This window comes from Grampus griseus (assembly GCF_964374135.1).
Source record: "Grampus griseus genome assembly, chromosome: X".
Classification (NCBI taxonomy): Eukaryota; Metazoa; Chordata; class Mammalia; order Artiodactyla; family Delphinidae; genus Grampus; species Grampus griseus.
Genome location: NC_138999.1, coordinates 394,780 through 406,431, shown reverse-complemented (window position 1 = coordinate 406,431; position 11,652 = coordinate 394,780). Strand labels below are relative to the sequence as shown.

At 59.9% G+C, this 11,652-nt stretch overlaps 1 protein-coding gene across 1 annotated transcript; it reads right to left on the bottom strand.

Moving 5' to 3' along the window:
• Positions 1-1,212: 1,212 nt before the first annotated feature.
• Positions 1,213-11,023, bottom strand: SHOX (SHOX homeobox; the record flags this gene model as incomplete). The annotated part of the gene is made up of 5 exons (XM_082681338.1): positions 1,213-1,458; positions 2,952-3,040; positions 3,141-3,198; positions 7,073-7,281; positions 10,750-11,023. 5 exons carry the CDS (start codon positions 11,021-11,023, stop codon positions 1,213-1,215), a joined length of 876 nt encoding a protein of 291 aa, XP_082537464.1.
• Positions 11,024-11,652: the final 629 nt, after the last annotated feature.

The following is an 11,652-nucleotide window of genomic DNA, read 5'->3' as shown; positions in this document are numbered from 1 at the left end:
CTCAGAAAACATTACCTTAAAACTCACTGCCTGGAGGAGGTATCCCAGGCTCTTCTTTCCCCAGAAACAGCTCAGCCCCGCCCTCCCAGCCTGGCACCCCTCTCCACGTCCTGCTCCATCCCAAGCCACACACTTCACTTCCGTGAATCCAAAGCACTCCCCACCCCGGTCATTTTGGCACTGGCCCCGCAGCATGCAGGGGGAGGTAATGCCCTTCGAAGTCCGAAGCTGACGGGTCAAGAGTGCACAGCTAAGTTTTTTAAATCTATAATATTTACAATATTGCACTTTACTGCACTTAATTGCATGTCACTAGCGTGGATGCTGCATCAGTATTATACCTTCAAACCACGTGCCCTGTGTCCCCAGTGCAAGTCCTTTGCATCTGAATTCTGGGAAACAGCCACAAATGTCCATTCGGGAATCGAAAACGGGAAAAGCTCTAAAGCTGCCTGTCCTACGGCACAAGGAGTCCTGAACCTGGTGCTCTGGGGCCAAACGTGTGCATGAAGATGGGGAGTCAGCAAGGTCACAATGTGAAACACTGAGGTCCCCACGACCACCACCACCTCCGCGAGGTCTTCAATTGCGTTTCGTTATTGCTACCTTTCAGGCGGAGGGGAGGGGGGCGGGCGCGCACACAGAGCACGGGGCCCCTGCCTCAGATGCAAAAGTCCATATTGAAATCCACACGGGTCCTGCAGCTCCTCGGATGAAATTGAGTTCACGGCAGTGAATAAAATTGTTGGCATCCAAGCACTGGCAACTTCAGCGGAGACCAGCCCCAGATCTTTCTGTGTAACAGACTCTTCAGATCTTGGAAAGGCGTGTAGGAGGCCGCATGCACAGGGTGGGAACTCCGGCAGCAGAGAAGGACGCAGCGCCACGGGGCTCCACGTGGCCCCGGGGTCCCAGGACGCACAGACGGCGTGGTCGAGGGCTGACCTGGGTGGTCTGACGGTCACCTCCTCTCTCTTCCGCACAGTCTCTGCGAGGCTTTGGCGGGGTCTTGCGGTCCTGGGATGCCCCCTCCCGAGGCCTGCCAGGGGCCCCGGGGCTGCCCCAGGCGGGGGAAGGCGCTGCGCCCTCGCTCCGGGGTGTCCGTGCGGCCGTCGGGGGGCGCGGAGGGGTCGAGTGCAGGACGCAGCGCGGACGGGATGGCGGGGCCAGGGCGGGCGTGGGTCCGGGGCAGGCGCGGGGCCTGGCGGCGGGTCAGAGCCCCAAGGCCTCGGCGTGCTTGCGCGCCTTCAGCCGCAGGTCGGCGATACTGGAGTTTTTGCTGTTGCTCTTGGCGGCGGCGGCCACGACGGCGGCGGCCGAGGCCGAGTCGGCCAGGGATGCGATGGGCAGCCCGAAGGGCGGCGGCGGGAACATCAGGTAGGGCGCGTGCGCCGCCAGGTGGGGGTGCAGGTGCGGGTGGGCGTGCGCCACACCTTCCAGCTGCAGCTGTGCCTGGACCTGCGAAGGCAGAACCCGCACGGTGAGGACGCGACTTCTAGGGGGCTTTCCCCCCTCGAGGACCCCCCCCCCCGAGGGCGTCTCCTCTCCCGGGGAGCCATCGTCCCTTCCCCCGCCCCAGGGACCACCACCCACTGTCCTCGGGACACCCGGTGCCACGACCGGGTCACTGGCCGCTTTGGACAGGACCAGAGCCGGGGAGTCGGCACAGATCCCCGATGCTGTAGCATCCGAGCGTCTACAGCTGGTACCTCCTCCTCTCCAGACCCCCGGCTGATTCTTTGACGCATCCCCGACTCAGGGTCCGGCCTTCGGCTCTGGCTTCCCCCCCCGCCGCCTTCCCAGGGACCCGGAGTCCCCGAATCTTCCAGAAGCACAGCCAACTCTGCAGGCTCCAACCGCCTAATTTCACCAGGACCCAATGGCTGACCCCACGTCGTCGGGGCAGCTGTTCCTGTGATGCTGAGGGGCCACCCCGCCCTGGGGAAGGGGTGCTGAGGGGTGGAAGATGGGCCCAGCCACGGAGGTGCGGGTCCAAGGGAACAGGGCTCGGACCTCTGCCCTGCGCACGGCAGCCCTGGACGCCCTCCCAGCCTTGGGCGCCGTGACTTTGAGGGCGCGTGGCCAACACCCCACCCTCACCCCATCTCCATGTTGTCATCCGTAGCCGACCCTCCGGGCCGGGCCAGGCCCACTGGACCTCGTGCCCCTCAGCAAACCCGGGTCCAGCTACAAACCCAGGCCTCTGCCCCTAGGAGCAAAAGTGCTGAAAGAGGAGGCCACGCCTTCGCTCTGGCCAGGGCACAGCCAACCCACCAGCGCGGGCACGCCTACCCCCCATGCTGGGGTCCACAGCCCAGCCCTGCAGGCGAGTGGGCGTTGCGCTCTAGCCCCGCGGCTCCCTCCTCCCACCCGACGCTGGTCCAGAGCAGGCGCGAGGACTTTGGGGCACCCAGTCTCCACGAGGCGGTCTTCCGACCCCCTGGCCGCCCCCTCCTCCGCGCAGCGCACCCAGCGCCCTGGACCCTCCCTGCTCTGCTAGGAGCTGGGCAGGACGCCCCCCACTGTGAGGTGCGCGGGGGAGGGGAGGGGGCATGGAGGCCCAGGTCCAGGAGGGGCACTGACACCCCCAGCGAGGCCCTGGGCAAGCTAAAGCCGGGGGTTGGGTGTTGACACGGGTCCTCAGGCCCTAGCGGTAGTAAACCCCTCCCTCCCGCCAGGCGGTGAGCGAGTGGGTTGTTCCGGGTGGGTGGGGATATTTTCCCTCCGAGTTTTGTGAAACTGTGCTGGGGTTTCTGTCCTAGCCCTCCCAAAGGTAACTCTTGGAGATTTTCAGCGTGGTGTTAATACGTGCCAATGGGTTTATAAATGTCCCCCTTGTGAAAGCGGCCTCTTTGCTTCAGCGGGGGTGGGAGGCGCCGGGGCGGCGCCGGGACTGTTCTGTTCGAAAGGAAGGAAGAAAAACAACAACAACAAAAAAAAAAACGAGCTACCTGTTGGAAAGGCATCCTCAGGGCGCCCATGTTCACGTAGGGTGCCACCCTGCAGGCGTCCAGGTGACTGGCGGTACCCAGAATAACGCCTGCGAGGAAACACAGGAGGCGTGAACCCCGCCCGCTACTCCCAGCGCCTGGCGGGTCTCCCCACCGCCCCTGCCTCCACGCCCGGCCCCTCGCACCCACCTTTATGCATCTGGTTCTCTTGCTTGCGGCACTTGGCTCTCCGGTTCTGGAACCAAACCTGGGAATGAGCGGACAGACGTGCACCCCCGTGAGCCGGCCAGGCCTTGGCGAGCGTCAGCGAGGCTTTCTTTCCCGACACGCCGGACGGCGCGCAAGGCGCTTGGGGTTCCTGTCCCCAGAAGGCTGCCTGCCGCCCCTCCGACCTTCGTCCCCGCCCCCTCCCACCCCAGTACCGCGTAACTGGCTACCTGGAGCTGGGAACAGTCCTCACCTAAGTGAGACCAGAGTTTCAGCATCCAAACATTGAAAGTGAGGAAGTGGGTCCTCGGATGGCGTGGAGAACTTTCCATCGTTCTGTGTGGACATTCCCCCCTCCACTCTGCCACGCACCGGTCCAACCTGACCTTCCACCCCGACGTTCCACCTTAGCCCCCACCCACCCACCAGGAATGTGGGGGGGCGCACAGGTGGATACACATCTCCAAATCCAGCCCCCTCCCCAATCACGCTCAGACATCCTGAGTCCAGAAACTTGCACGACCTCCATGCCCTCCTTGGAAGCCTGGGGGATCCCAGTTAATATTACAGAGTCATGAACGTCCTTGATCTCTAAAAACCGGATGCACCCCAAAAGTGCAGGCTCTGCACTGCAGGCACTCGGCATCTCTAAGGACATCTGATTCTTGCGGCGCCCTATCCAGAGGTGAGGCAGCGAGCGAAAGGTGTTGGCACCCGCCCGGCCTGGCTAGCTTCAAGGCCTGGCATCCCCGAAATGCGCCCTCCCGCGCTCCCCATTCTCATCCTCCCCCCTCCTCCAAACAGCCCTGGTCCTGGCCCTTGGTCTGTCACTCATGGAATCTGGAGTCCCCTCCCTCTGTGTTCTTAGGCACTTAATTTTTCCTACCTGGCTTTCTCCAAAACTTTCCCTTCACACTCACTCACCCTATTGCCACAATGGCGGTCACTGACGGTGCAGGATAATTAGCACAAAGAAAGCCTTCCCCTCGGCCACACTACACTACGCCTGGTAGCTCAGGGACCCTGCGTTGTTCCAACCCCAGGGCCTGGGGCCACTCCCTGCTCCCACGCTGCCCGGAAACCTCAGCTCCCGCGGAGGTTGCAAGCACCCGGGAGTCGAGGAAAAGCTGAACTTTTCCATCTCAGCCTCTTCAGGGCAGTTTTCTATCCAAGGCTGAGCCATGGGCCCGCCTGTTGGAATTGGCTTTCCACGACGTTGGAAACCTCACCCAGCCAGGCTCTAGGGAAGCTGGCAAACTTTGGTGTTGTTCCCCGGAAAGTATTTCCAAAACAGAAATGCTGAGATTCACACGTCTTTACTCCATTTCCAAAGCCTGCACTCACTTTCCTGCTCCCACGTCCCGCCGCAACTCTCCCCCCCCACCCCATCCGGCTGGGACGAGACTCCTTTCCCTTTCGGACCCTTCCTCGGTGCCTCTTTCTCCTTGGGGTCCCATACCCGTCCTCAGGAGAGCGGAGCCAGACGCGCAAACTCCGCTCCCCCTGGAAGGGCATTTTGCAAAAACAGAATCCTATTTAAATCTAGAAAGCAAGCTCACTTTCCCATCAGCGGGGGAAAGAAAAAAAAAAGATTATGGAGAATAAAAGTGATGAATTAGCTGCGCGTTTGGCGATAATAAATCAGTCTTGGGGTGATTCACGATCAATTCCAATTAGTCCTGAATATGCTAAGTAAAGCGCAGTACAGTGGTTTAGACAGTTATTTCTTCATTAAGAACCAGTCACTGATTTCTCTCACAAATGCTGTAATCTGATTTCCTTTTGATTTCCATTACAGACAGTGAATAATGACATTTAATTTAGCTCTGCGCCATAAACCCAAAGATATTTGTTGTAATTAAATTACCACCACTCCTCACTGTGGTCTCATAACTTTCGATTATAACCCTGACAGCTGGGTGATGTGAGTTTCCAGTACAACACTAAAAATAAAAGGTTAATAAGCACCAACTTCCAAAGGACCCTCAATTTATTTACAGCAAATTTCCACTCTAAATTGAAACTCTATCCTCTAACAACACAGGACAGGCTGTACCGAAAAGGATTACCAAACAGGTCACAGACAGGATTAAAATATAGTGCATTTTCGTCTCTTCCTTTTGGTGTCTCCCCAGCAACCCCCACTTCTGCACAGCGGGGTACGTGTTTTAACTAATTGGTTTTTATGAGCACTTTCTGCCTTCTCTTTATTATACGATTCTTTTCCCTGTGGCCAAAAGGAAATTATTTCTTTTTTCTCTTCCCATGTTTATTTTTATTATTATTTACAATCGTTAAATTTTAATTCACCTTTGGATCAATAGGCTTTCGTTTTCTACTACCACCCTCCCCCCCCCCTTTATTTTAGGGCTTTTCTCAAGATCTGCAGCCACCCAAGAACCAATTTTCTCCCAACTCGTTCTCTCCTGCTAAGGCGCTATTCAGTAATAGACTACTGAAAGAAATAGTGTGGAATTAAATTACAAGTAATTTATTTTTATAGAAACAGTACATCAAGGCCTGGGAGATATTACAGATCTCAGGCAGAAAGGCTGTGAAATGACATAAAAGTTGATGTCCCCTTCAGCAAAAGTTTAATCTTTTCATTAATTTATATGGTGCAGCCCCATCCATCTTTCCAGAGAAAGGTGGCCAGTCTCCCCCGCCCTCCCGCCCCCACTTGCTGAGGCCACAGATGCCCGGAAAGATTCGTTTGGGGAGAGGGTCCCCAGAGCTACTCTGCCCGTGGTCCCAGCAATGCAGAATGGTCCTGGGAACCCCTGCAGCTGCACGGAAATCTGGACAGACTCGGGGACTGTTGCATTTCACCTTAAGCAGCCCCTTTCACCGCACCGACGGGGAAAGATGGAAGGCATGAGGGTGCAAACACCCATTTTTTTTTTTTTTTTTTACAAATTAAAGATTTTTGTGAAACACTCTCTATAAACGCTTTCTGTGTTTTCGTTTCTTCAATACAATCCGGGTGAAGTTGTGTTTGTAATGCTGACCCTATACCAATAAGAAACCCGTTCTTTCAAAGCCCTGGCTTTACATGGTTCCCTCCCCTCGTTGGCAGTATTAATTCCATTTATTTAAATAACCAGTCCCCAGAGCCCAGGGACCCTGATCCCTTTTCCTTCTCTCCCCGGCGCTGCTGTCCTGCCCAGAACCGTCAAAGCCGACGGAAAGCCCAGCAGAACATCTAGGTCCGACCTTCCGGTGGCGGGAACGGGGGGCGCGGGGGGGGGGCGAGTCTGTGGTACCCGGACGAGGCGATTTGGAAGAGAATCTTTGCTCTCCACCCCCCAATAAATAAATGAATGCATTTCACGCAAACGTTTACAAAGCCCGAGAAAAACGAACCGGGAGCGTCTCCCCCCGCCACCCCCACCCCCCGCGCGCACGTGCGGCGAACACACAGGGCCCCCTTAGACGGCGGCTCGCCAGATGAGGCATCACGACTTCATGCGTCCGGTCCCCGCCCCCGCGCCCCCCCTGCCCCGCGCCCGGGCTAATCCGACACCGCGCGGGCAGGACCCGCAATCCTCAAGACGTCCACCCGCCTCTTCTTCCCATCTCTCTGTTCCCTGCAGTGGATCGAGCGGGCTGCAGAGGAGCGGGTAAGACTTTGGCGGCGACGGCGGAGCGGGGGGGTTGGGGGGGGCGGGCGGGGGGAGGAGAGGCGAACCAGTGGGAAGAGAACAACATTCCTGATGAGCTGGAGGTGCAGGGCGAACCAGCCAGGCAGGGCGCAGGAGACCTGACCCGCGAGGCCCCGGGGCGCCTCCCAAAGCCCGGCTCCAGCCCCCCCCACACGGGGTCCCCGCGCTCCTGGAAGGGCCCGGCGCCCCGGCCGAGGTGGCGCGTTCCGGCCGCCCGAAGAGCGGGCGTCGGGGCCGGGCCCTCGCTCTCACCTGCACGCGCGCCTCGGAAAGCCCCAGGCGCTGGCTGAGCTCCTCCCGCATGAAGGCGTCGGGGTAGTGAGTCTCGTCGAAGAGTCGCTCCAGCTCGTTGAGCTGCTCCAGCGTGAAGTTGGTGCGGCTGCGCCGCTGCTTCAGCTTCGTCTGCCCGTCCTCGTCCTCCGACTTCACGTCCTCGCGCTTCTCCTTGCAATCGTAAATACCTACGGGCGGGCCGAGGGCACAGCGCTAAGCCCACCCCCCGGCCCCGCGTCCCCGGCCCGGGCCGCCACGAGCCCCTCCGTCGGCTCCCGCCCAGCCAACCCCCCCCCCCCCCCGCCACGGCCCGGCCTGCGGATCCTGCGCGCCAGGGAGAGGCCCCGCGCGGGGACGCTTGGGCGCGACGTGCTGAAAGCCTGTGTGTGCTCGCGGTGCAGGGACCTCGGTGGCAAACGCGCCCTGACGCAAAGCGGCGTCAAGTCGATAAAGCAAACTCCAGGGCAGGACGCGCTGTTTTGTAATAACTCGAGCCCCGGCGCCGCGGTGTTTCTTGGCCTAATCTCTGAATAGTTTCCTCAATTATCCTCTTCGCCTCTGTTGACATATTGACATAGCCTAACCTTCTCTCCCTTCCTTTTCTTTTTTTTCTGAATGGGAGTGGAGTGTTAAATATTAAGTCAAAGAAGCTTAGGCAGAATCGCCCAAGTGTCGGGTCCCTGGCGGGGCGCCCGCAAAGAGCGCAGGGAGAGCCCAGGCCAGGCTGGGGTCCAGGCCCCCCGAGAGCCGCCGCTCCCGCCTGCAGCGCAGCAGGACAGGGGCCGTGCCAGCCGCCAGCCGGGCCAGAGCCTCCCTCAGGACGCCGTGGAGGCGGGCGCTCGCCCGAGCTCACCTCCTTCTGACCAAGAAGCGCAGCCGTATCTTAAGGCGGGCACCCTGAGGTGCTTGGGTTGCACCCGAGAGCGTGGTCCCTTGACTTCCGGTTTTGTCCCTCGGTCTCTTGGACACACATTCTCACTCCCCATCAGGACGCCAAGAGTGACACTTTCTTAGGTCCAAACATTATGAGAGCAGCTATATTTGCTGGGGGAGCGGGCAGGGTATCAGGTAGACAGCTCAGGATTTAGGAGATTCTAACCCAGACACCTCTCCTTCCCACCGCTAGGAAATGCAGCCCCTCACCAAGCTCAGGGATTTAAAATAAAAGTTGGCCCCCGGTTGCACAGTTGGTGGAAGCTGCATTTCAGCTCCCCTTGCGTTTTCTTGTGCTTTTTCTCCGATCATAGGACCTGCTGGCTGCAGGCAAAGAGGACCCCCATGCCCTCATTAGATGTCCCCTCTGTGTCAAGGAGAAGAGGGCGGCTTTCAGGATGCTCTATCCAAGGAGTCTGGGGTTACACCCGTTCTGAGAAGCCTCTTAGCAGTAAGCCCAGAAACTTGCAAAGGGTGAACACCCAGATCCTCTGCGGGGCCAGGGAAAAATCCGGGCACCCAGTTCCCACACACGCCCCCCCACCCCCACCGGGGTCCCTGAGCTGGACACCAGAACCCAAGTCCTGAGTCTGTCCGAAAGCCTCTCCTCACGGCTTCTGAGCCCTGGACACTCAATCCCACCTCGGGGCTTAAAGCCTCCCTCACCTCCTGAAAGGGATGCATTTCCAAGAACACCTTATTTCTCCCCAACGGGAAATCCTTTCCCGGAGGCGGCCCCAACGCCGCTTCCTCCTTCAGGTCTCTTAACGTCGGAACCCCAGGGATTGACCCCAGATGACGCGCTGGCCTTCAAAGTCCTCCAGAACCCGCGGCAGGCTGTGCAGAACCCACAGGCTGCCGTGCCTGGCTCAGCGGGGTCCGCTGCTCAGGCGCCCAAGACCTCTGGGTTTCTCCCAAGCCCAAGCAGCTCCCTCCTCTCCATTTTGCTCCCGTTCTGCAAATTCGGCCTGGGGCTCAGCCCTGCCAGGGGTCTGCACACCCAGGCAGAAGGGAGAAGGTGCAGCTGGGGTTTTCCTAACCCCTTCCTGCTGCCTGTACTGCTAGCCCTGTCTTATTTTCCTCTCTCCTTCGAAAAAGGCCTCGATTGTACTCTGCTCTCCTTACACGGGCCTTTTTGCAGGGTCCCCCTGCCTTGGCTGTCCAGGGTGAGAGGAAACAGACAGAAGAGGGGACTCAGCCTCTAAGGCGGATGGGGGAAGCCGTCAGGAGCCCGGGAGGTCAGCCGCCCGCCGGGTGCTGTAAATTAAATGTCAGCTCTGACAAGTGCACAGCCGACAGACAGCCGTGTCTCCATCAGAGCAAACTCTCTTTGTAGGAACCATAAAGCCGGGTGCGTGACGCCTCGCCAAGGGGTGAGCCCCGAGATACGGCAGGCCAGGCTCAGGCTGCCTGGGCTCTCAGAAGCCAGGGGCTTACTCCTAAGCCTCTGCCAGCTTTCTGCTTCCACAAGGTCAAGGTCTCCGAAAGCTGTCTGGGTCATCCACTGGGCTCCAAGGCCAGCACACCTGGACTCTGCCACCAAAGTGCAAGGGCCACAAGAGCAGGAGACATGGGGTCCCCACTCTCCGGCCGTGACCTCTCTCAACACGGACAGAGAATGAAACAGGACCCAGGAGCCACATGGCAAGCTTCTGTGTTTCCTCTCTTTGTAGTGAGAAATAGACCTTCATATACTTTCAAATGCTGCCCCCTGAGAAATAGAGCCAATTTTATTCCTCTGATTTACAGCTGCTGGTTGCCCTGTTTGTACGGAGATTCCCCCCGGGTTGGGACCACCGCTGTCCAGCTGGCAGAACCCTTGTAAACATGTTTTTTCCCACCCCCCGCGTTCAACTACAGCGCAAAACGCCGCGGAGATTTCGGGGGAAAGCAGCGGGAAGGAGGCCCAGGACGCAGCCGGCCTGCAGCAGGGCCAGCTGCGCCCTGACAGTCTGGGGTAGGGCGGCCGCGTGCGCGGGGCCACGAGCCTCCCCGGGCCCTTCTGCCCCTTGTAGACCCTGACCACCGGCGGGCACGCGGCTGGTTTTAATCTACAGGCCCGCTCAGCCGAGATCCAGCCCCAAGATTCAAGGGGAAAGTTTTCCCTGAGAGGAAACCACGCGGAGGGGCGCAAGAGGGCGAAGAGGCGACGGAGCGCGTGGCCTCCCCGACTGCCGGCCAGCGCAGCCCTCAACGCGGCCCATTTCGAGCTCGGGAAGGCGCTTGGAGAGAGGCGTGTGGATCTCTCTGCGGGCGTGGAGGCGGACGTGAGACAGACCGGCAGGCAGACAGGCAAGCGGCCGGTAGCCCTCCAGCCGACCTGGGTTTACAAGCCCATGCACCCGATTCCCCCCCAACGCGGGAAAGTTCCCGCTGTGGAGCCCAGTGCCAACGCCCAGGGAAGCGATCCTCCGGCAGCGCGCGGCCCCGGCCGCTGCCCATCCTCGGCGCCTCTGCCTCTCTCCTTCCCTGCTTCCTCGCTTCTCCAGCCGAATCCTCCCCTCCCCCGTTTGGTTTCTTTCTTACGAAAAAGACTGGCGATGGATTGCCGGGGCCTTTGCGTCCGAGCCGTGGCTGTACATTCAGCGTTTGGGGTCGAGCGGAGAGCGAACCGCGGCCCCCGGGGCCTCTGCGCGCGCGGAGCGAGGGGCAGGCGGCCAGGCTGGGCGGCGAGGAGACGCCGTCCCCGGGAGGGGCCCGGAGCCGGCGTCCGGAGAGCTTACCTTCGGCAGCCCTCCCCGAACCGAACTCTTTCAGTTTGTCCTTGTCGTTGTCCACGTGGTCCTTAAAGAGATGCACCGGACAGTGGCCGCTGCCCTCCGTTATGTCCTGGAGGCTGGATTCCGAGACCCCCAGCTCCCGGGAGCGCGCTAGTCCGCTCTCCAAAACTTCCCTGTAAGTGATCGAATCCTTCTTGCCTCCGCCGCCGCCGCCGCCGCTGCTCTCTTTGCTCTTCTGGTCAAAAGATTTGGATACAAAAGCCGTGAGCTCCTCCATGGTGGCCGGGGGCTGCGGGGGTCCGGGGGGTTCGGCGGGGCTGGCTGGGAGCCGGGCTGTGGTCCGCACGCCTCCCGCGCGGACACGACTGTCCGTGTGAGGGTGGACCTCTCCTGCTGTTATTTATGCCTTTCAATTTGCGATCTCACTATTTATACACGGCTACGTCCGCCCAACCCCCAACGCTCCCTGTCTGCAGCAATTACAGCTCCCGGCTCGGCGGCGGGCGCACGCAGAGACGCTGTCTCTCCCCCACCTCCAGTCCGGCAATTGGCTTTCTTTTCATTTCATCACTGTTTGGCGTCTGTGCACCTTGGTGTGGAGAGGTAAAGATCAAGTTTTTGAAGGCAGAGAGAGAGAGAGCGAGAGCGAGAGAGAGCGCGCGCGCGCGCGAACGGGCGCAGGCGCCAGTTCCCCGAACAGGTATCCGCATTCTCTCTGTGGCTGGCGGAAAAGAACCTCGAGGAGGAGTTTAGGGCTTGTGAGGACGTCCTTGCCTGCCGGCCCCGGGAGGAGCGCAGCCTCGCGCCTCGAACGGTATCGTCGCAGGACGTGTCCGGGCGTGGTCGTGCGGGGACTCCAGCGAGGGGACCCGGGCGGCGGGGACGCGCCATCACAGACGGGAATGA